Here is a 21,964-nt window from a genome sequence, read left to right as displayed (position 1 = left end):
GGCTTCAGCTAGTACTATGAGGCTTATGGGTTAGGGCATATAACGCGAATCAGAAGTCTCAGGATTTTGCACAACGCGACCGAAGAACGACAGCGACAAGCAAGAAGGGTTATAAACTCAAAATGAGCGCGAGACTGTTCAGACCGTGTAGCCCGGTTCTGAGTCAAGCTCGGACGACCCAGCGGTTTGCGTCGAGCAAGACCGGCGGTCGGTTCACGAACTTTATAGGCACTCTGTTGACTGGCAAGTTTTACATTTCCCGGCGACTCGTGAACGCGTCCGTCAACAATGTGTTTCTCCGATACTTTTATGCCGTCAAGCCTACGCCTGTGCGGAATTTTTTCATCAACTCGGTGCTACTTGCCGCAGCTGGCTTTGGAGCTTACTATGCGACGGATTCCCGATCAGGGCTGCACCGGTATATTTTGGTGCCGCTCATGCGATGGCAGCTTGATGCGGAGGCTGCACACCGAGCGGCGATTGATTTGCTTGCTAGTGGCATTGCGCCCGTCGATAGAAGCCCGGACGCAGAAGATCCGGCGTTGGCGGTCGAGGTCAGTTAATTGCGAAGAATAACAAAAGGTCGTGTGTTGATTTGGAACAGGTGTTTGGTAAGAAACTTTCTAGTCCTGTCGGTTTGGCTGCTGGGTTTGACAAGAATGGAGAGGCAATTGATCCGCTGTTTGATCTCGGGTTTTCATACGTCGAAATCGGGTCAATTACGCCTCTTCCACAAGAAGGCAACCCAAAGCCGCGATTTTTCAGACTGCCCGAGGACGGTGCGGCGATCAACAGATACGGCTTCAATTCTGACGGCCAGCTGAAAGTCGCAGTACGGTTGCGCAAGCGGCTGCACTCGTTCCTTACCCACCACAATGCTGTACCGGAGAACTTGTCACTCCGTCCAAACCGACTTCTGGCAATCAACCTCGGCAAGAACAAAACGGGCGATGAAGTGCAGGACTACGTCAGCGGTGTGGACTTGCTCGGTAACTACGCGGACGTGTTGGTGATCAACATCTCGAGTCCAAACACTCCGGGGCTGAGAGACATGCAAGGAGAAGCGAAGCTCGGCGGACTCTTGGCTGCGGTCGTCAAGGCCCGGGACGCACTGTCGACGCCAAAGAGGCCGCCGGTATGTGTCAAGATCGCGCCTGACTTAACCGAGCGTGAGATTAGCAGCATTGCCAGCGTCGTACGGGACAGCGCGATCGACGGCGTGATTGTGTCAAACACCACGATCTCCCGCCCGGAATCGCTCAAGTCTTCCAATTCTCTTTCGAGCGAGATTGGCGGTTTATCGGGCCCACCCGTCAAGGACCTCGCGCTCGCCGTGGTCCGCTCGCTCAGACGAAACCTGGGACCAGACATGACGATCATTGGCTGCGGTGGTATCACGACCGGCAAGGACGCGGTCGAGTTTGCCAAGGCGGGTGCGACTTTTGTTCAGGCGTTGACTTCGTTCGCGTACGACGGACCTGGATTTCCAAGCAGACTACGGGACGAAATCAAGCAGGAGCTGAACGGTAAAACATGGGCTGAGATTGTGAATGCGGATTTTAAATCATAGAGCTCTGTAATAAAATGCATTGTATTAAAACAAAATTGCGCCTAAACCATCCCAAAATATTGATATTAACATTGTCAAAAAGGCTGTTCGGCGTCACCTTGAACGTTGATATCCCACTCGTAGCACACGTCGGCAAACAGTCGTGCGACATCTGCGACGCTGATTAAATCTACTTCAGGTCTTTCGGTCGTGCCTGAGCTCTGCATGAGCACGTACGTTTGCGACAGCAAGTTCCGCGGCGTCACGCTGACCGGAGTCGAATACGTGGCGCCAAACATAGCGCGGAAGTTCCCGGCCGGGATCATGATTAGTACATCGACAGGGCAGATTGTAACCGTCGATCCTGTGTCTTCGTCGTAAATTTGTTCGCGTGGTAACATGTTCTGAAACATACGCATTGTGTCTATCAGCGAGATCATGTCGGCTTCCGGACACGGCACGGTCAGGTTTGCGACAATCTGCACCTGGCGAAGGTTAGGCAGCGACTTATAGTCTACTGTCTTGGGTAGCGGGAATAATTTTGCTGACATTATGAACGAGCTATCTATGCAAATGGACTCTAACAGTTGCCAGTACTCGAGTCGTAGCGAAAACGGGTATGGTACCGAGTTACACCGGGAGACAGACAGGATTCTGATAGGAACGTCGTTTGTAAAAAAAGCGTCGAGTAATTCCATTACACCGCTTGGGATCTCGTAAAGATACAAATCGTCGAGTGCGGGTAGTGACCTGGCAAACATGTCGATAGCTAGTTGGCCCAGCAATACATGGTCCAGTTCCAGTCTCAAGACGTTTTGTAACTTCAGCTTGAGCTGCGACGGGTCGTGGACCATTTTGGCCAGGTTTGTTTTGTACAAACAGAGTTTGGTCAGATTTGAAAAATGTGTCAGGAACCGCATTACCGGTGTAAACAATACCGGGGACGAAATTCTAAGCTCGGTCAGATTAGGCGAGCTGGCTTTTGAAGTAAGCCAGGGTGAATATGTAAATGCTGGCCCGCTTGTAGAGCTGACTGTGAGCATCAGATACTTAAGGGCAGTGCATTTTTCGAGCAGCTCGCTGATGTAAGGTCCAACGAACCGAGCTGTCATAGTACCGTTCAGCTTGATTGAGATTAAGAGTCTTTGAATGTATGTAGATATATGAGGCGACGCACGAATGATGTGAACAAGCTCGATTACGTTTTGTGGAGTTGTCAATGACAATGTTTGATACAAACTAGGCTGTATCTGTACTCAATTAGCACAACTCGTCGTGATTGAGAACAGGGCACGAACAGTTTTGTTGAACAGCTTCGAGACAGAAGATATAGCGTAAGCACAGCGTCTTATGGCAGCGCCTCTGATGTCTGGATAATACTGTAAACACGCATAACCACAAATCATTTGCATTATTTCATTTGACAGATCATCGAAACAGCATCTTCCGCTCTTTGGAGGAAAGAACGCGCGTAGGCAAGACCATTCGGGTTGCCTAATGTCTGGAATCAATTTACCTTGATCTCTCGCGTCAAAGACTCTGTTCAGCAATGACTGGCTCTGATCCGACTGTGGTTGCATATTTGACATTTGCAGTAAATTATTTAACAGGACACGTTCTAGTTTGGCTGTCTCTGACAGAGTCATGAACCACATGTTGCTTCTTGATTGTTCTGACGCCGATCGGTCCGGGCCGGATTCAAAACTGCCGCCATAGAAATCTTCAAGAGCCGGGCCAGGTATAACCCGGTATTCTCCGAGTAATGTGACGTGCGACATGCTGAAGTTGTCATAGCAATGGAATCTTTCGAACGGAGTGTGAGTCAAGCCGATCAAAGGTATATATTGGGTTAGGGCTAATTTAAGCTGTAAAGCCGAGAGCTTGTTTACGCAATATAATTTACGTATGGGAAATAAACTTGCAATGAATTCAAGACGTATTAGTGATAAAGTTGGAATTAGTCCAGAAAAGCACCAGATATACTTAGGTGACTTCGAGTAAAAGCAAGACCGTAAATTGTAGACAGAACGACAGCAGCAAAAGCAGGAGTCAGAAACGCAACGGTCTTAAACGGGTCAGCACAGAAAGAGTATGTACATGAAGAGACTTACCATAGATATCAAGTCATTCAGTTTCTGGATTGACTTTTCAGCTTCACAGATTTCGTATTCTGTGCCGAGTTCCATCAAATCCTGAACAACTATTTCGACGTTTTCAGCGAATCTGTCTTCATTTAATTGACACGACACATAACTAAGACTTTGTTTTTCTTTTCTCTTTGTCTTGTGAGATTTGGCTTCATTTTCAAGTGAAGGAATAACAGATTTTGGTAGAGTGTGTACAGTAGAATTAGCAGAAGACAGCATCAAATCAGACATATCGCATAGTTCAATCATGTCATCTCCATCTTCAGATTTTGAATTCATGTTTGCAACGCGTTCATAATGACCAGGAGAAGGAGGATCGGGAAAAGAAGATTTTGTTACAACAGCAGCACTTTTCAAGTATGCAAAGTTATCTTGATAGTCTTCAGTATGATGATTGTAATGATCAGGTTTTGCTTTTGTCGACGATAGATATGGTTGAAGTACTTGACGACGTAGGAATTTCAGTTCAAAGGTAGTTTCATCTTTATCCTCTTTACCAGTACTTGATACATCACGACGAGGTAGAGTCTTATACGCACGAAAAGACATTGAGAAATGATTTCTTCTTTTTTGATAAGCGACTAATGACAATTTCTGAGCTAAAATGTTATTATTGAATGATTTCTGCTTATTAGTGCCATTCATTTGCACGTGTAAAATATAAAAGGCCCTGGATTGTTTTAATTTAGCCGTTATTTAAAAATGCTTGATATTTTGATTCAGCCCAAAAATGTGAGGATAACGTCGTTTGTAACGGCGCGACTTTCACATGCATACATACATACATACATACATACATACATACATACATACATACATACATACATACACACAATTAACTAAGACACAATTGTGTGTCTTATAATAAACCGTTACTCTTCATTATATATCTAATAAACTTATCGCACGTGTTCTCTATGCCAACCCTCATGGGATCGCCGTTTATCTTTTTAAACATCCTAGCTTTTAACTTTAACCTCCTGAACGCCTTTCGAGATGATGCGCCACTTCAAATTTATCTCACAAAGTCGCTCTGTCCACATTGGAAAGCCACACAAGCACTAGTTAGCCTTGTACTAATAGCACACTAATTTATACTATTAGTATCAGACAAAGCAACTCTCGGCCAAAGCCGCCACAACGAATTGGCGTCTAAAACTTAAACCCCTGCTTTTGACAACAGCCGCTCATATTTAAAGTTTGTTTCTCCGGCGGATGATCTTTTTTACGGCTCTTCTTTAAAAGCCCAGTTAATGTATCCCATTTTCCTTCTCTCTTCTTCGTCACTTAAAATAATACCGTCATAGCTGCAATAATATTTAAAAAAATGACAACCACAGTTTCCTCTGACAAATCTCTTCAAGAATATGGTTCAACCGAACAACAAAATGACGTAGTATTCGCAAACAGACCCGTTAGTGCTCAAAAAGGAAAAATTTGGCCTATCGTTGCTACAGGTGCTGGCCTCTTCTCTGACGGATACCTCAACAACGTATGTTTCTTTGTCTTATTGTATTTAGTCTTATTAACTTTCTCAGGTCATCGGTTCAGTCAATACTATCCTTAGACGTCTGTATCCTACTGACTATGCTGCTTCTTCGGCTACTCAAAACGTCTCTGCAATTGCGTTTGCCGGTACGGTCCTTGGCCAGCTAGTGTTTGGATACGTCTCTGACCACTACTCCCGCAAACATGGCATGGTCGTCGCTACCGTCATTCTCATTGTCTTTGCCATCCTCTGCTCAGGGTCATGGGGTGCTGGTGGCTCAATCCCTGGTATGCTGGCCGCTCTTACCGCTTACAGATTCTTTATCGGCATTGGTATCGGTGGTGAATACCCAGCAGGTAGTGTAGCTTGTGCTGAGGCTTCAAACGAACTGAAGGAAGGCCGTCGTAACAGATTCTTCGTTCTCTTCACCAACTTCATGATTGACTTTGGTTTCGTCGTTTCGGCATTCGTTCCTCTCGTTATGCTCTGGATCTGTGGCATGAACCATCTGACCACAGTCTGGCGTGTATCCCTCGGTCTCGGTGCCATCCCCCCAATGTCCATCTTCTACCTCCGTCTCAAACTCCAGGAGCCCGAACAGTTCACAAAGAACACCATGCGTAACACTAAACCCCCATACGGTCTCATCCTCAAGTATTACTGGTTCAGACTGCTGGTGGTTTCTGCCATTTGGTTCATTTATGACTTCTCCGCATATTCCTTCGGTCTATACTCGTCCACTATCTTGGACACCATCATCAAGAGCGACTCTTTGTACAAGTCCTTTGGCTGGAACGTGGTCTTGAACTTGTTTTATATTCCCGGATCGTTCTTCGGTGCGTTTTCTGCTGACTGGTTCGGCCCTCGCATCACTCTGGCAGTTGGTGTAATTCTGCAAGCCATTGTCGGATACATCATGGCTGGACTGTACAGCCATCTCAGCAACCACATTGCCGCCTTTGTCGTCGTCTATGGAATTTTTCAGACTTTGGGAGAGTTTGGACCCGGTGACTGTATCGGCTTGATTGCGTCCAAGACGTGCGCGACATCGGTTCGTGGCCAGTACTACGGTATCGCTGCCGCGACCGGTAAGATCGGTGCCTTTGTTGGTACATATGTGTTCCCAGTCATCATCAAGAACGCCGGTGGTGAAGACACGGTCAAAGGCCTGCAAGCCCCGTTCTGGGTCTCGTCCAGTCTAAGTATTCTTTCTGGTCTGATGGCTCTTTTCTTCTTGCCCAAACTTGGCCAAGATGTCATCACTAAGGAAGATGACAAGTTCCGAGAGTACCTCGCAAGCAAGGGATGGGACGTTGCTCGGCTCGGTGACGATTCGTTGAGCTTCAACGAAGTTGCCGAGGAAGAAATAACTGAGCCCAAGAAAGATTAGAATCGTAGACTAGATTTTTGGTTTTTATGTTTTGCTTTGGATCGCTTTGATGTGTAATACAGGGTTATGGAGCTCTTTGAATAAACTCGCCATTATGAAATTGCATACGTATCTGGAGGTAGTGTTAGTGCCCATGATCCTCTATCAACTTCATCCTGCACGGTTCGCAGCGCTACGACGTTCTCGTTCAATGGCATGGCCAATGCTTGTAGGAATTCGTCACTGAACGCTTCTTCGATCGAATTTGCATGCGGCTCTAGCGCTCGTCTGAACGTGACCGTAACTTCAAATTCTCTGACCTCATCACCCGAGTTGAGCACGTCGCCGAGCCTGGTCACGGCCTTAACCAGCGCTGGTACGTAATCGCCCGTGTACGAACGAACCATTTCCGCAATCTGCACGCGCTTCAAGTTGCGCAGCTCAGTCACGCCGCTGGTTCCAAATGTCGGGAAACTTTCCGCGCGAACGTTTCCGCAGAAAAGGATCCGAATCTCACGAAGCGACGTCCACAGTCTGACTGGCAGCAGGAACGGCTGACGCGAGGTCGACCTGCCTTTCGCGTCACCACACCTGTACACGTTCAGCGACGCAAAATCTGCGCAATGAGAGTTCATGGCTAGCAGGAAATCAGTTGTCAAACCTTTGACTGCGAACAGCGAAATGGTCTGGATTTTGGGCAAGACAGAAGGCAGCAAGTTGACTGTGGACTGGCCGACGAAGCAGTCAGTCAGCATCAGTGTTTTGATACTCGAGAGTGATAATGTTTTGTCGCGGTCCGAGATCAACAGTCTGTCGAAATTGATTCCGTTTAAGTGCAGCTTCTGCAGGCCGTTGAACCCGCCAACAAAAGGCATGAAGGAAGACGTGAACACTCCAAGCGTGATGTCTAGCCATTGCACGCTTGGTGCGTAAAAGTCTTGACCCAGAAGCGGGAATATGACCTGGAAGCCCATCGGAGCGTGGAAAAAAACTTCTAGCCTGGAGAGGTTATTGCATCGAGGAACTGTATTGCGAAGTGCACCGGCAACCATGTTTGATTCCTCCTCGATGCTGCTCTGTAGTTCTATTCGTAAGTGCTTGGTGTATTGTCGTACATATGGCGAACGTTGTAAAATTGTCGAGAATTGGTACAATGCTTTTAACTGCACGATTTTTAAACTTTCGAATAGTTTTGGTTGGATCTGTAGGTCAGCGTATTTAAATCACACTCACTGAGTACGTACGATGTCGCGGAATAATTTGCTAACAATGCTGTACTTTGCAATTGTCCGTTTCTGATGTTTGGAAAGATCACCGTAGTAGTAATCTAGACCAAGTTCAAATTCCAACAAGTAATCCAGTACCTGAGCAGTCAATTCCAGCGGTACCTTGTCAAAGTAGCACACCCTATTCAAATCTACTGCCTGCGTCTTATTTTTCGTCGGTTCTGCCCGAGCTCGCTTCGGCGGTCGACGTGCTGTTTCATTGGACCGTCGCGTTCTGGTAGACGACAGCGGCGCGTCTGAATCCTCGGCGTAATCTGCAGCTTCACCATCATACTCGGCTTTATAGTCTAAATCTTCCTCGTCGTCGCCGGACGCGGTCTCGTTAAAAACGCCAAATCCGCGCGCTCTTTGTGCCCGAGCAGTGCGCTTGCGGGTCGGCCGTCTGGGTGGCATTGAGCGTTTGTAAAATGTGTAGAGATAAATATTTAAGGTGAGAGTGCTTAATATGCTCAGGGGAAGTGCGGCGGGCACGATACTCTATTTTTGCAGTTTTCGAGTTCGCGGAAAAGTAAAAGCTACTTTAACAAAACTTCGATTCCAGAAAAGCTGTTTGCTACAATTGAAACTACGAGAAAAAATAATATACAAAGCAGGTGGATTCATTCATGTAAACTAGACAATAATATTATTGGCCACTCAAACCCTAACCTTCATACAGGCACCAAACCCTCGGAATTATTTCTTGTAAACATCAAAATTTACTACTACAAAAAGTAGTCGTGAATTCTAAAAGTAAACAAAATAATGCACTTTACGATGTTCCAGAGTATTCAATACTGAATGATGCGCTTGCTATGTAACAGTTGTGTGACGTAATGTGACCGAAGAACCGATGTTTATTTATCGTAATTGCTTGCTATATTGTTCTTTAATGTACAATACAATATCGACTGCTCTAATCGTGCCCTTTAGAATAACATGTGTGTATATTTTTCAGATTTTATTAGCAGTATGCTATACAAATACTAAACCGACTGCTATGTATTTTACTGAGAGATTGGCAAATTTTTAGTTGTTAAATAGAATAAATTATAATGAAATGTATTTAACTTTCACCTGACTAACAAGAAATAATAAATAACAAAATCTTACATACAAAATGAAACCAATGACACCATTTTGAATCAAATAATTGGTTCAAAACTTGTATTGCCGGTTCAAGGAAGACTGCCTCAGCCAATCAGCGGCACAAGACATAGGTATTGCTTCCCCGCATTCTTACATAAGTATACTGTTCGATTGACGATCAATCTTATCAACGGTAAACTTCTTTATCGATCAGTTTACTTACTATTCGATATAGTATACGTTTCCCCAACAACAAACGAATCAATATGGTTTCATTAATTGAAGGTGCATTCACATGCTCAGAAATCGGCTGGGGCAGAATGTAAATAACGCCTCCAAAATGACTGCATATTATTATTGACTTGGTCTAACTTGCTCTTACTTGCTCTTACTGTATATGCTCGTCAATTCTCAGATAATAAAAGTAAACTGTATATTCTGCTCGTTTTCGCTCATTTTTATTCGGTTCAAACAAATCGAATCCTTCGTAACATGCACTCAAGAATGCGCATCCACGTAGACCTGCAGCAATTTAAAATTCCAGCGTGACGTCACAATGAACATATTAAGGTTAGATTGAACCAGTCTTATCATAATAATTGAACCGAGGGCGTTTACAGCGCGTGCGGCTCAAATTGTTACAGTTCATTTCGCCAGTCTTTCTGCTGGTAGTGGACTTCCGACGTCCGATGGCTATTACCTGGAAACACTGCCACTGAAATAGACGTTGAAGTGATATTTAATGTACATAATTTAGTATAGCAGTTCATACAAGCAATGGCAAAGCGTCGACAACAGCGGAAGACATTACTCTAATTGGAATTAGTCGTTTCACATAAATAGCAATCGTAAGATAAGTGCTTTAAAACTGAGTCAGCAACCCGGTCCGTGCAAATAAAGGGTATCGTGTTGATAATTTATGCGATGTAAAGTCGGTCTAGGTCCCGATCGAACTGATCTTGAACCGAACTTAAAGCGGGGAGATTGGTTCACCCAACTCTAAATGTCTGCTTTGCATTCTCCATTTTTAAACCTTGGTTCAAGCCTTGGTTACATCTGCTATTTCTCTCCTGATCCTCGACCGGTTCTAGTCTCTTGCCCTCCCATCCCGGGATAAAATCGTATATATCGTTCCCAATTCGCCTCGGTCATACGCCCACACTCTCATAGTAGTATTTTTGGACTTTTAGCCCTTGTTTGTGTTCCTTGTACATGTCATAGTCAATTGCGCTTTGTATTCAAATTCAGGTCCAGCTTAATATATTGCAGCCAGTGTAATATACACTATCCGTCCTTGTTTACGTTCGTCAAGCACTTGATACCCATTCACTTTGGCAATACATAACGTTGCATTTCATCACTACACAATCGCATTATCTTTCATAAATAACATTACATCTCATCACAATGGGTCGAGACCTGTACACGTTCAATATTGCCAACTGGACAGCAATTGATGAACCACATGAAGGTGAAAGCCTGTGCAACATGAACGTGAGTATTACTGTTTAACATCTTTGTCAGCTACGACCTCGATCATGTTATCATTATTTTTGTTGTTTTCAAGTGTGCCATGTTGATATACGGGGTCCGGTCATTTGTTTTGATTGACGTCACTACTTAAATCCTAGCATGAACACATGCCCTAACCCATGTATCATCCGCACGCTAGAAAGCAGTCGATAACAATAAGCCTAGGCCGGTAGGGATAAATTGAATATACTTGCTGACTTGCAACATGTAGATGCTATTCACTTGGGACACGAACAGTATATGCATTGTGTTTCAATGGTGGCGCATATATAATCGCGTCACTCTTGCATTCTCGTTCTTAGGCATCGTCGGACTCGGAATTGGGTATGAATTCATACGTGAGATGACTCGGCGGTATGAGGCATACATTTCTTCGGGTTTGTGACTAATAGGAGTATTAATCGCTGGTGCTAATGCATAATAGCATCTCGGAGAGATGAACTATTGCCTTTGATTGTGAAAAAGTACATGCCAGATCGATCTATTCGCGACAGACTGGTTCTTTCGCTTTTATACGCTCTTCAAGTTCTTTATTCATTTTTTTTAATGTAAGTGGCAGCCTGAATATAATGATGAATTTGTCTAATTTTACAGGCTTGTGTTTATGTCATATAGCGGCATGATGATGGCAGCTGTGGTCATTGGCGCGTTTCTGGGTTTCTTTTTCTTTGGAAGCCGGACCCGGGTGCCTGCGACGTATGATGACGACGAAGGTCTGATTACTGACATTAGGAATGGCAGCATGATTGATGAAAAGGGGTCAATGAGACAAGTAATGGGTAGACCGGTCGGAACTACAGCCGTCAGGGGCGGCACCTGTCATTAAAGTCTACCGCATCATATATAATTGGACTTTCGCATTATGATTGTCCAGAATTGCATATCTCGACCGGCGAAGTCTGTGTTCATGTCTGTTACAACTTTCTGCATCTTGTTATATATTTTTTATGTTTTTCTGATATTTTGTGCAAGTTTAATAGTGCATCATGCTTCACATGTGTCAAATAGTTTTTGTTGGTCATTTGATTGTTTTGTCGGGTTTGAGTTGTTCATTTAGTGGAAAAGGGGCATGGCAAAGAAGTTCTTGTAAGATAATTAGTATTCAATTCAATTCAATCCTATATGAACAACTTGTGTGACGTGTAATTTGTTTACTTGTGCCTGAAATGAGCGAATGCGAGTGTGCGGCTCACCAGGGTTACGGTCTCGTCGAGCTTCAGGAGCGGAAGTGCACACAATTCGGAACATCCAGGGCCTTGCTACGTTATTTGGCTTGATCAACATCTTCGGCCAATTAAGACTCAAATACATAAAAGTATAATAATGGTTGAAGTATCATTGACCGTAGGAAAACTTGATGCGAGTATCGCAGTGCTGTTGACTGCTGACCATCATTTGATTGAATTTCCATCGATACTGCTGCCTTCATCGATCCAGGCCGGTTCAATCGTGAAGATCAATTGTTTACAAGATCTCGACGCAGAGAAGAAGGAGAAAGAGGAGTTTGAAGGATTACAGGAAAAAATCTTTGAATTATATGGCAAACGCAGTCCCGCCAGACCCCATCTTCGAGTCAGAAACGCTACCCAAACATCGATCGTACTCGAATGGGACGCGCTCGATCTCGCGACCGCAGATTTGCGTTCGCTTTCGCTTTTCAGAAACAACACCAAGCTCGGCCGGATCCCGTCGCCAATGTCAAACACGTCGACAAAACTGTCCGGGCTCTCGATCGATACCGCGTACACGTTCCATCTCGAGCTCGTGACTTCGGCAGGCACGTACGTGTCGGACAAGATAACAGTAAAGACACACAAGATGACAGACCTGAGTGGAATCACCGTCTGCGTCGGCGTTGTCAGCGATGAGGACCGCGCCGTGCTGGACGAGACTGTTGCCAGGATTGGCGCAAAGCCGTTGCAGGACAGGGTCAGGATTGATACGACGCATTTCGTTTGTGTTGAGCCTAGAGGTCCGCAATGGGATCGTGCGGTCGAGACAAATATCCCCGTTGTCCGGCCAGAATGGCTGAGGGCATGTGAAAGTGAAGGCAGAATCGTTGGCGTCAGGGGATATTATTTAAACGCAGACCCGCAGACACGACCACCACAGGTACGACCAAATCCAACGCCGAGATCGACAAACGCCTCAACAAGCAGACTCGCAGCAACACCACAATCTCAGCGGTCAAAATCGCCAGCCCAGCGATCGGTCTCACCAGCTAGAGCAGTTTCACCATCGCCGGCCCGGACTCCGGCGACACTGACACCGGTTCTTGCTTCTGCTCCGGTTCAGACTCCTGCGCCCACAGTCGTGCCATCTACAGAGCCTCCAGAGGCCACGATTGAAGAGTCGACGCCGATTGAGGTAAAAGCAGAGTCAGTCACAGAGCCGCTCAAAGAACTCGCACCAGAACCTGAGTCCGCGTCTGAGCCCGCGTCTGAGTCCGAACCATCGCCAGAGTCAGATTCAGAGGAAGTGCCAATGCGGCCAACGCCGGCAGAGTCGGTCGAGAACGTGGTGGAAGAGACGACCGGCGACATTGGAGGCGCGTATGTCGAGCAAGACGGCGTCGACGAGGTAACGGCGGATCCGTCCGGGTCGATAGACGATTATGCAACGGCAGAGAATTCTTCTGTTGACAAGTTTGAAGACGCTGCTACGGTCGTTGATGAACCATCTGCAGCGGTTCTACAGGAGGAGGATGATAATGACGATGATGAGCGGGAGTTTGAAAGTGTTGCTTTATGAAAACCTTTAGAGTAGATCCGATTATTTTACACATTTAGATTGACCGTAAAACACCGCGCTATTACCATCCCAAACTTTACCGCATACCGTACAAAAAATTCATGGCTTTGTGGTCTCCCCGATAGATTGCCTTTTCCCACAGTTCAGGGTGCATTGGGTCAATATGATGTGTCAGCACGCCGTGCTCAACCAGCAAATACTGATTCGCACTGAGCAAAATATCCGCCATCTCGACATCAATCTCGAGTTCCTTCCCGTACTCCATCAGCAGCAACATGACCCGCTGCCGCAAACTGCCACACTTCTCTCCAAACACAGACACGTACAGATTTTTTACCGACAGCATGATTTCGTAAACTTCCGCGTTGATGCCATCTGTCGGTTCTGCCGGGTGCTCGAACAGATTCTCAGCCAAAATGAACGCGCACTTGCTCGGGTTCGTCGGGTAGCAGCCCTGGTCAACTAAATACTCCAGCAACGCCACCTTCTTGACTGTGTACGGCGGCAGCGCGACGTTTTCAGGTATTGACCCTACAAATTCACTTGGTATAAGCTGTTGTGCGACCGCCAGCCGCAGCAATTCCTTCGTAACGAACCGGCGGTTATATATCGCGACATCGCGTTGTTCATGGTGTTTAAACAATTCAGACAGCATCATGAGTTTCAAGTAATTGCTGTTCCGCAAAACGAGATTCAGCCGTCGACATACAAGCGGAAAATCTGAATTATGCGAATACACGAAAATAAGCTGTAGTACTTCTGTCGGGAGCAACACCAAGCTTGGTTTCTCGTGAGTGTGGTGCTCAAGAGCGCGCCGTTTCGACTCATGAGCGTGGTTCTTGTACGCATCAAAAAACATTTTCTGGAGTTACGTTAATAAGCGTTACGTTAATAAGCGTGTACCGCGTTGTTTACGCTCAAACACGTACCTGTTTCCGACGCGACCGAGACGTGCTCTGGCCCGGGAATATAAAACCCATTTTGTGAGGATAAGATCAAAAAACGTAAAACCTTGCGTTCTCGGCGGTATAAACAAACCGCTATAGTCTTAGTAATACTCAACTTTTAGTCGCCAGTATATCAACACAACCCGTTCACTTTCCCACTGTTTTCTCTGGATTTGAAGTCTCGAAACGTGAGCATGAAATTTAATCAATGATGATTTTGCTCGGTAGCAGATCAGTATGAGCCGCATGCTTTAAACCTTATTTACTCCTGCATAACTACGCAAATATTATACACACTTATGAACAAAGCAAAAAATACATTTGGCTAACATTTATATGTCGACGCGATGGACGCCAATATGCGATTCTAACTTACAATTTTGGTAATTTGAAGACGAGCAGATTTATGCGATTGTTTTGCTCGAAATTGGTTGCTGTTAATGCCACGTCGCGCTGGCTGCGATTGGGATATTCTGATTTGATCCATTGGTCATCGCGGCGACTTTCATTACCACAGCAGCGATGGTATACGGATGTGGACGCAGATAAGCAGAAAGGTGATGTAGTAGATGTGGACGCTTGCCGGTTTGAAGCACTCACAAGGGTAACCCACGTCACGCAGCTGGCTGTCCGACGTCGGATAAACGATTTGTTTACAGAGGAGGAGTATGCAGAGATTTACGCAAAGACCCGGGCATTGACTGAAGCGATTAACGCACGGAACCAGTCGCTGTATAGCGTTGCCAAGTGGCGGGCAGGGGACAGGAAGAGGTACTACAAGCAAAGACGGACAACGGACCCGAAACTAAAGCTGGAGATCGACCGGCTGCTGGAATTTGATCTTGATACACAGTTACACATGAAGACCACTCAGGAAGCGATTTCTCGGCTGGTAAACCTGACTCCGAGTACTGTAGTGGAGACTGAGAAGACGCAAAAGTCGGCAGATGAACCAAAGCTGTTAGAGTGGGACTCGAGCAGGATATTTATGCCTCGAGTCAAGTCCAGCCGAACGATTCCTCCAATTCCGGAGAACTTAAGTACTGAATCAATTACAGAATACATGAAAAAACTCGTTCGAGTCGAGTACTTCAACGCCGCTCAGACCAGATACAACATTCTCGCAAACAATATTGTGTCTAGCATTTTTGACGTGAACTCGCCGACATACGCATACCTCAACACGGAGATTTACAATCTCGGCATCATGTTTGCGACCCAGAACCTGAACTTACGGCTGGCGAGACAACTATACAGTGACCTGCTCCTCAGTAGCTGGAAACCAAACACAGACACGTTCAATTTCTTTCTGGCCGGGTCGTACAGGTATTCGCACCCGGTCGTGCGAACATACGACAGACTGGCGATTATGGTATCTAACATGAAAGACATGGAGATTTGCGACGTGTTTGCCAACAGGGTGAGCTGGCATGTGGTCATCAAGGCCATCTCTAGCTTACCGCTAAAGTTGGAAGCCATCCGGAGCATGCGCGAGGTTGGGTATGATATTGACTCGACATGTTTACAGAGTTTCTTTTTAGACGCGGTCAAGTACTGTGATGCCGAGTATCTCGCCGAAGTAATGGTCGAGGAGTTTGGCGACCTTGCCAGCCCGGCGATGGTCAACGTGCTCATCAACGCTTTGCTCGAGGCCAACAAGCTAGAAGCCGCGTGGGCACTGCTGCGCACGATGGTCACGCGGTACTCTCTTCGGCCAAACACGGCGACACTGAACGTGCTGCTGAAATACATCAGCGGCTCCGGCCGGCTGGACTGGATGTTCAGCGTCTGGTTCCCGCTGGTAAAAAACTTTACCGCGTTGCCGGACTCGGAATCGTACCATCACATGATGAGGTGCGTCGTGAACTCGTCCTTCTCGGTCAACATGGCGACCGTCCTGAAAATGCTGTACGGCCACATGCACGCGACAGGCCACGTTTTGTTGCCGCAAACGTCTCAGCTGTTGTTGCTCCCAAAAGCATGGTGCCAGACTCTAAACCGCGAACAAGACAACTTGCCGGATCTGTATGGCGCCGGCAAACCAATCGAACGGAACCTCTGGCCTGGCACATTCTCGGCCTCGCTGATCAGCGCACTCGAGATGGGAATGTACACTACCGAGCCTTACAGTCTCGAGTTTGTAAACTGTTACGGAGAGCGCGAACGTACATTGTACCGCGCCTGCAGCGACACGTTTGGCTGGAACGACAGCGTCGTGCGGTCATATGCCGACCCGGCCTTGCTACCGCAACGTATCCTTGCCCGCGCGCTGGGCGTGACCGTGTTTGGCAGCAAGGACGACAGTTTCTACTTTGACATATCTGGCAAACGTCGGTTTACGCCGTCAGAAATCGAACTTGTTGACGGCAGTAGCGAGCTGAGCGATGAGCACAGGAGGTTGTACAACCGGTTGCTGGACAAGGCGAAGGAGAGCTACGGCGTGAGTTTGAAAGAGGTTTGGCAGTCGCTAAAAACGATCGATTTTACGCACAAACCGAGCCGGGTGAAGCCGGTGACTGCTGAAAGTATACGGGTCAAGCCGATACAGCCGCGTCCGTAGACTGGTGGGCTGCGGCTATGTACATAACGTGATAATATTTTATATATAGGGGTTCAGGTTCATGATGGATAATAGTCATTAGTAAAGAATACTACAAAAGTCAAAAGTCATGCATGACCCGCGAACGCTACATTATATAAAACAAGAATTACATAAAAAACCGAGATCTGTATTTGTGACACCAGCTTTTAAAAAACCCCTTACAACTTCTGCATAGCAATAACGTCAGTAGACTGCACGTGGTCCTCGTCCTCCTCAATCAAGTTCTGGAGCTCCTCGAGACCGACCTTGTCATCCTCAACGACCAAGTTGATTTGCAACTTCTTAATTCCGTATCCGACAGCGATCCACTGGCTGGCACCCCACACAAGACCGTCCATCTCGATAGCCTTGACGGTAGCCAACAGCTCGTCGAGGTTGGTCTCGTCGTCCCATGGCTTGACCTCCATGGTAACGATACTCTTTGCAGCAGGCTTGGGTCCCTTCGCAGCCTTCTTGGCAGCGTACTCTGCTAATCGCTGCTGCTTCAGCTTCTCGGCCTCCGCATCCTCCTCTTCGTCGTCAGAACCAAAGAGGTCGACATCGTCGTCATCTTCTTCCTCTGCGGCGGGCTCCTCCTTTGTCTCCTCAGCCAACTCAGGGCCAAGAGTGGTGATATCGACCGAGGCATCACCAGGTAAGCTGGAGCTAGGTGTTGTTAGGCTTCGAGACTCACGCTTTTTGGCAAATCAACTTACAATTCGCTCTCGTATGAGGCAATGGTGTTATACCAACGGGCAGCGCTACTATAGAGAAATCAACACAAGTCATATGAAATTCATCTGTAATTCGTACGGATAAGTAGTAGCATCAGGGGCAGATGCAAGAGCCTTGAAAACGGCAACATCAGCTTGGGAAGGAACGTATCTAGGACATCAGTATACAGCAGTCAAATACCATGACCCGTAGTGAATATAGCCCGAGATGGAGAAATTGATCAGAAAAAAGCGTGAACTTGTGGTTGTGTATTCATTTATATGCGGGGTCTTAATCCGCGATCATAAACACGGACCAGTGTTTTTCATCATTTTGAGAGGCAAGTACAGACGTTGACAGAGAGTATCAAATGTGTATCCAGAAATACTCAGCATATAAACAAGTATCTCGAGCCAATTCCACCACAGAACAGTCTAAACAAACAAGGACTTACCCAGTGATGAAGCTCTCAGTGATCAAGAACTTATCGAGGTTGGCAACACCTTTAAGATACCTGTTAGCTCTCGTTCACTGTAAACGTTTCAATCAATTCTTAAGCAGCACAGCTTCACACGCTGCCATTTCACTCTTAAAATTAAAGACTTACCAGAAGCAGCAGAAAGATCTCCAAAACCCATTTTTATAAGAATTAATTGACGATTCGAACAAAGATTTGAAGTTGTGGAAGAAAAAGTCGAGGTTTTTAGTGTGGACAAAGAAAAAAAAATTTGTGCCGTAGTTTAATCACGTGCTGAGATTTACTATGGACAGTGGATTCCCCTGATCTTGTACTACTACTACTACTACTACTACTACTACTACTACTACTACTACTATACTCCTTATATTTGATTCTGTTTAAAACATTTAGCCACTAAAAATCCAGCATTCTGTCCTGATTCAACTGCTCCTCCAACAGTAGCCAATTGCAACACATCGCTACAATGCTCGCCTGCAAACCACACTCGACGGTCAGACATTCCTCTTCGTAGCTGTCGTATGTCATTGTCTCCGTCCTCAAGTCCAACAAGAAAGTTCGAGTATGACCCGTATCCAGCGTATTGATCATGCGACCATGACGTGTACACGATTTCGACCGGCACGTCGCGCTCGGCAACGTAGCCTGGGATACGAGAGAAATACGGTTCAAAAAACTTGATCCGGTCGCCGTCGGTTTTCATACTCAGGACCTTGTCAGACATTTCACCGTACATGTACCACAGTAAAGTTGGCTGGTCATGAGGTGAAGGTAGATGACCGAGCGAGATGACTGACAGTGGAAACTTCTGAGGATTTGTGTCTGTCGCGTATGACGGAGAGAAAAACTCAAAGTAGTCCATATCCCAAAACCGAGTCGGGAACTTGATGTAGACCTACACTAGTCAGCTTGATTGCACCTTAAAAAGTTAAGATCACCTTTTCTAAATGTCCATATCCTAAAGCATCAATTCCAGCCAGTAACCGATCAGGTAGCCGGGGCTTGAACGTTATAGACCTGGCTTTCAACACTCCAAGAGGGACAGCACTGACCACCCCGTCAAACATGTGCTCTTGTCCAGACTTCAGCCTCAATCTCACACTCTTTTGATCAGGCAAGGTCTCCACACTGCTCACGACACTCTTGAGATTAAGAGTAATCTTATCCAGCACTCCGTCAGCCATACTGTCCAATATCGAACCGAATCCACTCGCGACGTACAAGTTCTCTCCCTAATTTAATCAGCATGCAAACCAAACTAAAAGCAAACAACTGACCGGCGCAGGCTCTTCCAAAAACGCAAACTTCAAGCTCTGCCGTCTAACATCGTTTCCAATATAAAACCCAAAAATTTCAATCGCCATCTTAATCTGATTTTGAGTCTCGGGATCATGCACATGAAGCTCGTCTGCCAAATCACAGACATAGTCGTACAGACTGACGTCTTTATTTAGAGTCTTGTAATGTTCTTTAGAGTACTTGATCCCTCGCTCGACGTAATCCCACATGAATTCCTCGATCTTGTCCGCAGCATCAGGTGGATACAGAGCACCGTCAGGCGCAAATATAATGCTGAGCTCACCAATGTCGTGTAGAATCACATTTGGGTTCTTATAATACTTGAGTGCTGAATTGGCTTCAGTATCGCCATGCATCCAGTTTGGACCCATGTCCACAGGTTTACCCAGCGCAGTACTCTGATGGATCTATACAGTACAGAGTTAGACAACCAGCACAGCAGTATACAGACCGATTCCCATACTCTTCCGCCAATTCTATCGCGAGCCTCGAAGATCGTGACGTCAAATCCATGTTCGAGTAACGATCTGGCACAACTCAATCCTGCAGCACCTGCTCCCAATACAGCGATTTTCTTGTTTGACGACATTCTTCTATGACCCAATTGCGTCTGCAATTGCAATTGACTTGGGTTTTAAGTTCTAATTTTTGAACTGAGTCGGTAGTAATAAGCATACATTTAGGCCGAACACGTGGAAGTGGGGATCAACATCACCAGCGCACATCCTTTCCTCGGCGTAAATTCGGATGCAGTGACTTGGTTTACTCATGTTAACGTAGTTGAAGGTAACAGCATATTGTTTTTATTATGTTTATTCACCGTTCACATCTTGTATATAGTCTATAGAGCATTGCCGTCATAAATCAGTCAGGGTAAAGAGCCGCAAGCGTAGTCGACAACAGTTCTGCCCTCGAAAAGTACACGTAAATCTACAATTCAGATACAATGGACCCATTTTCTGATGCCGGCGGTGGGTTTCATTTGGAGTATTGACGTGAAGTGAAGCGAATGCTAATACATTACAGAGCTTTTCGGTATTCACAGCCTGTTCTATCAAGGCGCATACAAGGAGGTGATTGATCAGTCCTTGGCAGGATACAGCGACACTGCAATGACACAGGCTAGAGTGTATCACTACCGGGCGCAGATTGCGCTTGGAGGTGCTGAGCAGGTTGTTGCTGAGCTTGAGGACACGGAGAACGATGCTTCCTTGGCTGCGGTCAAGGCTCTGGCTCTGTACAAAGCCGGCGAAACCGAGTCTGCGCTCGAACTTGTTGAAGAACTGGCCGAGACTGCGAGTGACGAGCAGAATGTGCAGGTTTTAGGTGCTATTGTGCTTTATCTCGATGGAAAAGTTGAAGACGCACTTTTGTTGCTGAGTAAACATGAAGGAAATTTGGCTGCGTAGGTTGATTTACAGACTAATCAACGAATGTGCTGATGAATTAGCGTGGCATTGATTGTTCAAATCAGATTGGCTCAAAACAAGATTGATCAGGCTATGAAGGAGGTCCAGATTGCAAAGAAATGGGGACAAGATAACTTGCTTGTGAATTTGTCCGAAGCCTGGGTTGACTTGCAATTGGTACGTGGTATCGTGTAATATGAGAGATATGTTGACAGTGGCAGGGCGGAGACAAGTACCAAGACGCATTTTATATTTACGAGGAACTGGCACAGACGCCATCTAGCTCGAATGCACGAACTTTTGTTGGCCAGGCCATTGCCAACATCCAGCTTGGCCGGATGCCCGAGGCTGAAGACGCGCTTGAGTCTGCACTCGAGCGGGACTCGTCTAGCCCGGACGTGCTTGTGAATGCAATCGTTCTGTACACTTTACTTGGGAAGGACTACAGCGCATACTTGGAGTAAGTCGATTTAGTGAGTTGAAGTGATTGGAACTGACGCGATACAGGAAATTAAGTGCGGAGCATGAGAACACGGCCTTCCTCGTAGATTTGAAAGAGAAGGAAGATTTGTTCGATACTTGTGCAGTACAGTATACCAGTCTTGTAGTAGAGTGAATAGAGTTACGTGTAATATCTTCTGACCATGTAGTCTTGATTCTGTATGTTTTGTATATGTACAGCTTTATTCTCTGCTACTATAATTGCTTACAACAAAGCCGCCAACTCTTCACGACCAGCCTTGGAGTACAAGAAAGCGTTTCTAAATATGTGAGTCCTATTCCAACACTTTTCACCGCACAAATGCATACCTCGCCTGAGAAGACTGAATGGTCCAGATCAAAGCACTAGCAGGAAGAATGACGAAAATGGCTTGAGACGAAACTCTTCGGAAAGTGTTGAAGATCGCGTTGTATAAAGCACCAGCCATTGGCTTCTGAGCATAAGGCGAGACCGAGTAAGTAATAATTCCTATATCGTTAGATTGCACATCCTCTGTTTATCCTTAATCATTACCCTTCTGCTTAGGCCCGCCTACGTTTGTTAGTAATTGCCATAGAGACTACTTCCTAACAGAACTCACCCATATGGCCCCACCATCCCATGTATCCGTGTCCTCCAGCCATTATGAACTATTCTTTTGAATCAGTCAGTATTATACTAGTAATAACAAGCAGAATATTCCATCCCCAAACAACACCACTCACATTTTTGTATGGAAAAAAAGTCGACACAAATTGAATCAAATCTCGAAATTCCCGAGATTCACGATTTTTTTGGCTTTGCGTTCATTGGCCCCGGAGAAAGAATGAAATGTACACTATGTAATAATCTACAGGCGTACA

General features: G+C 46.0%; 13 protein-coding genes across 13 annotated transcripts; 6 read left to right on the top strand and 7 right to left on the bottom strand.

Annotated features, from left to right (window-relative positions):
- Positions 1-53: 53 nt before the first annotated feature.
- V1512DRAFT_289942 (Dihydroorotate dehydrogenase-domain-containing protein) lies at positions 54-1,617 on the top strand. The gene is made up of 2 exons (XM_066918198.1): positions 54-554; positions 605-1,617. Exons 1-2 carry the CDS (start codon positions 123-125, stop codon positions 1,568-1,570), a joined length of 1,398 nt encoding a protein of 465 aa, XP_066773182.1. The 5' UTR covers positions 54-122; the 3' UTR covers positions 1,571-1,617.
- Positions 1,574-3,352, bottom strand: V1512DRAFT_259528 (uncharacterized protein). The gene is made up of 2 exons (XM_066915663.1): positions 2,850-3,352; positions 1,574-2,801 (listed from the first exon to the last, which is right to left on the bottom strand). The coding sequence occupies exons 1-2, from the start codon at positions 3,325-3,327 to the stop codon at positions 1,645-1,647; spliced, it is 1,635 nt and encodes a 544-aa protein (XP_066773181.1). The 5' UTR covers positions 3,328-3,352; the 3' UTR covers positions 1,574-1,644.
- Positions 3,353-3,494: 142 nt separating this feature from the next.
- On the bottom strand, positions 3,495-4,418 carry V1512DRAFT_259524 (uncharacterized protein). The gene is made up of 2 exons (XM_066915662.1): positions 3,661-4,418; positions 3,495-3,614 (listed from the first exon to the last, which is right to left on the bottom strand). The coding sequence occupies exons 1-2, from the start codon at positions 4,339-4,341 to the stop codon at positions 3,507-3,509; spliced, it is 789 nt and encodes a 262-aa protein (XP_066773180.1). The 5' UTR covers positions 4,342-4,418; the 3' UTR covers positions 3,495-3,506.
- Positions 4,419-4,944: 526 nt separating this feature from the next.
- V1512DRAFT_259522 (major facilitator superfamily domain-containing protein) lies at positions 4,945-6,675 on the top strand. The gene is made up of 2 exons (XM_066915661.1): positions 4,945-5,188; positions 5,235-6,675. The coding sequence occupies exons 1-2, from the start codon at positions 5,024-5,026 to the stop codon at positions 6,573-6,575; spliced, it is 1,506 nt and encodes a 501-aa protein (XP_066773179.1). The 5' UTR covers positions 4,945-5,023; the 3' UTR covers positions 6,576-6,675.
- V1512DRAFT_104670 (uncharacterized protein) lies at positions 6,622-8,407 on the bottom strand. Its single transcript, XM_066912872.1, has 2 exons — positions 7,799-8,407; positions 6,622-7,756 (listed from the first exon to the last, which is right to left on the bottom strand). The coding sequence occupies exons 1-2, from the start codon at positions 8,231-8,233 to the stop codon at positions 6,668-6,670; spliced, it is 1,524 nt and encodes a 507-aa protein (XP_066773178.1). The 5' UTR covers positions 8,234-8,407; the 3' UTR covers positions 6,622-6,667.
- A 1,667-nt stretch (positions 8,408-10,074) lies between these two features.
- On the top strand, positions 10,075-11,571 carry V1512DRAFT_259517 (Ctr copper transporter family-domain-containing protein). Its single transcript, XM_066915660.1, has 4 exons — positions 10,075-10,402; positions 10,653-10,818; positions 10,866-10,989; positions 11,036-11,571. The coding sequence occupies exons 1-4, from the start codon at positions 10,316-10,318 to the stop codon at positions 11,265-11,267; spliced, it is 609 nt and encodes a 202-aa protein (XP_066773177.1). The 5' UTR covers positions 10,075-10,315; the 3' UTR covers positions 11,268-11,571.
- Positions 11,572-11,635: 64 nt separating this feature from the next.
- V1512DRAFT_259514 (uncharacterized protein) lies at positions 11,636-13,243 on the top strand. Its single transcript, XM_066915659.1, has one exon. It carries the CDS (start codon positions 11,765-11,767, stop codon positions 13,190-13,192), a length of 1,428 nt encoding a protein of 475 aa, XP_066773176.1. The 5' UTR covers positions 11,636-11,764; the 3' UTR covers positions 13,193-13,243.
- V1512DRAFT_259513 (uncharacterized protein) lies at positions 12,950-14,332 on the bottom strand. Its single transcript, XM_066915658.1, has 2 exons — positions 14,122-14,332; positions 12,950-14,054 (listed from the first exon to the last, which is right to left on the bottom strand). Exons 1-2 carry the CDS (start codon positions 14,170-14,172, stop codon positions 13,269-13,271), a joined length of 837 nt encoding a protein of 278 aa, XP_066773175.1. The 5' UTR covers positions 14,173-14,332; the 3' UTR covers positions 12,950-13,268.
- Positions 14,333-14,483: 151 nt separating this feature from the next.
- Positions 14,484-16,809, top strand: V1512DRAFT_259512 (uncharacterized protein). The gene has a single exon (XM_066915657.1). It carries the CDS (start codon positions 14,546-14,548, stop codon positions 16,697-16,699), a length of 2,154 nt encoding a protein of 717 aa, XP_066773174.1. The 5' UTR covers positions 14,484-14,545; the 3' UTR covers positions 16,700-16,809.
- V1512DRAFT_259511 (uncharacterized protein) lies at positions 16,756-18,133 on the bottom strand. Its single transcript, XM_066915656.1, has 5 exons — positions 18,042-18,133; positions 17,889-17,937; positions 17,534-17,605; positions 17,437-17,484; positions 16,756-17,386 (listed from the first exon to the last, which is right to left on the bottom strand). The coding sequence occupies exons 1-5, from the start codon at positions 18,070-18,072 to the stop codon at positions 16,900-16,902; spliced, it is 687 nt and encodes a 228-aa protein (XP_066773173.1). The 5' UTR covers positions 18,073-18,133; the 3' UTR covers positions 16,756-16,899.
- A 131-nt stretch (positions 18,134-18,264) lies between these two features.
- On the bottom strand, positions 18,265-20,076 carry V1512DRAFT_285553 (uncharacterized protein). The gene is made up of 4 exons (XM_066918057.1): positions 19,675-20,076; positions 19,190-19,618; positions 18,851-19,144; positions 18,265-18,807 (listed from the first exon to the last, which is right to left on the bottom strand). Exons 1-4 carry the CDS (start codon positions 19,798-19,800, stop codon positions 18,277-18,279), a joined length of 1,380 nt encoding a protein of 459 aa, XP_066773172.1. The 5' UTR covers positions 19,801-20,076; the 3' UTR covers positions 18,265-18,276.
- On the top strand, positions 19,977-21,256 carry V1512DRAFT_259505 (coatomer epsilon subunit-domain-containing protein; the record flags this gene model as incomplete). The annotated part of the gene is made up of 6 exons (XM_066915655.1): positions 19,977-19,997; positions 20,052-20,182; positions 20,238-20,616; positions 20,662-20,797; positions 20,842-21,080; positions 21,128-21,256. Coding segments are annotated over exons 2-6 (883 nt in total), but the record flags the coding sequence as incomplete, so codon positions are not given.
- On the bottom strand, positions 21,157-21,888 carry V1512DRAFT_259501 (cytochrome b-c1 complex subunit 8). The gene is made up of 5 exons (XM_066915654.1): positions 21,827-21,888; positions 21,703-21,756; positions 21,636-21,653; positions 21,431-21,590; positions 21,157-21,381 (listed from the first exon to the last, which is right to left on the bottom strand). Exons 2-5 carry the CDS (start codon positions 21,743-21,745, stop codon positions 21,327-21,329), a joined length of 276 nt encoding a protein of 91 aa, XP_066773170.1. The 5' UTR covers positions 21,746-21,756; positions 21,827-21,888; the 3' UTR covers positions 21,157-21,326.
- Positions 21,889-21,964: the final 76 nt, after the last annotated feature.

Source organism: Lipomyces arxii (assembly GCF_038497795.1).
Source record: "Lipomyces arxii strain Phaff 12-163 unplaced genomic scaffold V1512scaffold_3, whole genome shotgun sequence".
Taxonomy (NCBI): Eukaryota; Fungi; Ascomycota; class Lipomycetes; order Lipomycetales; family Lipomycetaceae; genus Lipomyces; species Lipomyces arxii.
The sequence above is the reverse complement of the archived record's forward strand: the minus strand, read 5'-3'. Positions and strand labels throughout refer to the sequence as shown.

Coding starts and splice junctions, on each gene's coding strand:
- V1512DRAFT_289942 (XM_066918198.1), top strand. CDS start 123: ATGAGCGCGAGACTGTTCAGACCGTGTAGCCCGGTTCTGAGTCAAGCT. Junction 555..604: donor ATCCGGCGTTGGCGGTCGAG/GTCAGTTAATTG, acceptor GATTTGGAACAG/GTGTTTGGTAAGAAACTTTC.
- V1512DRAFT_259511 (XM_066915656.1), bottom strand. CDS start 18,072: ATGGGTTTTGGAGATCTTTCTGCTGCTTCTG. Junction 17,606..17,888: donor ACTGAGAGCTTCATCACTGG/GTAAGTCCTTGT, acceptor CTGATGTCCTAG/ATACGTTCCTTCCCAAGCTG. Junction 17,485..17,533: donor CCTGATGCTACTACTTATCC/GTACGAATTACA, acceptor ATTTCTCTATAG/TAGCGCTGCCCGTTGGTATA.
- V1512DRAFT_259513 (XM_066915658.1), bottom strand. CDS start 14,172: ATGGGTTTTATATTCCCGGGCCAGAGCACGTCTCGGTCGCGTCGGAAA. Junction 14,055..14,121: donor CTCGGTCGCGTCGGAAACAG/GTACGTGTTTGA, acceptor ACGTAACTCCAG/AAAATGTTTTTTGATGCGTA.
- V1512DRAFT_259501 (XM_066915654.1), bottom strand. CDS start 21,745: ATGGCTGGAGGACACGGATACATGGGATGGTGGGGCCATATGG. Junction 21,382..21,430: donor ATTCAGTCTTCTCAGGCGAG/GTATGCATTTGT, acceptor TCACATATTTAG/AAACGCTTTCTTGTACTCCA.
- V1512DRAFT_285553 (XM_066918057.1), bottom strand. CDS start 19,800: ATGTCGTCAAACAAGAAAATCGCTGTATTGGGAGCAGGTGCTGCAGGA. Junction 19,145..19,189: donor TTTTGGAAGAGCCTGCGCCG/GTCAGTTGTTTG, acceptor TGATTAAATTAG/GGAGAGAACTTGTACGTCGC. Junction 18,808..18,850: donor GATATGGACATTTAGAAAAG/GTGATCTTAACT, acceptor TGACTAGTGTAG/GTCTACATCAAGTTCCCGAC.
- V1512DRAFT_259517 (XM_066915660.1), top strand. CDS start 10,316: ATGGGTCGAGACCTGTACACGTTCAATATTGCCAACTGGACAGCAATT. Junction 10,819..10,865: donor TGAGGCATACATTTCTTCGG/GTTTGTGACTAA, acceptor AATGCATAATAG/CATCTCGGAGAGATGAACTA. Junction 10,990..11,035: donor CTTTATTCATTTTTTTTAAT/GTAAGTGGCAGC, acceptor CTAATTTTACAG/GCTTGTGTTTATGTCATATA.
- V1512DRAFT_259514 (XM_066915659.1), top strand. CDS start 11,765: ATGGTTGAAGTATCATTGACCGTAGGAAAACTTGATGCGAGTATCGCA.
- V1512DRAFT_259512 (XM_066915657.1), top strand. CDS start 14,546: ATGCGATTGTTTTGCTCGAAATTGGTTGCTGTTAATGCCACGTCGCGC.
- V1512DRAFT_259522 (XM_066915661.1), top strand. CDS start 5,024: ATGACAACCACAGTTTCCTCTGACAAATCTCTTCAAGAATATGGTTCA. Junction 5,189..5,234: donor CTGACGGATACCTCAACAAC/GTATGTTTCTTT, acceptor TAACTTTCTCAG/GTCATCGGTTCAGTCAATAC.
- V1512DRAFT_104670 (XM_066912872.1), bottom strand. CDS start 8,233: ATGCCACCCAGACGGCCGACCCGCAAGCGCACTGCTCGGGCACAAAGA. Junction 7,757..7,798: donor GCAAATTATTCCGCGACATC/GTACGTACTCAG, acceptor GCTGACCTACAG/ATCCAACCAAAACTATTCGA.
- V1512DRAFT_259524 (XM_066915662.1), bottom strand. CDS start 4,341: ATGAATGGCACTAATAAGCAGAAATCATTCAATAATAACATTTTAGCT. Junction 3,615..3,660: donor TGAATGACTTGATATCTATG/GTAAGTCTCTTC, acceptor GACCCGTTTAAG/ACCGTTGCGTTTCTGACTCC.
- V1512DRAFT_259528 (XM_066915663.1), bottom strand. CDS start 3,327: ATGTCGCACGTCACATTACTCGGAGAATACCGGGTTATACCTGGCCCG. Junction 2,802..2,849: donor CTCGAAGCTGTTCAACAAAA/CTGTTCGTGCCC, acceptor CTAATTGAGTAC/AGATACAGCCTAGTTTGTAT.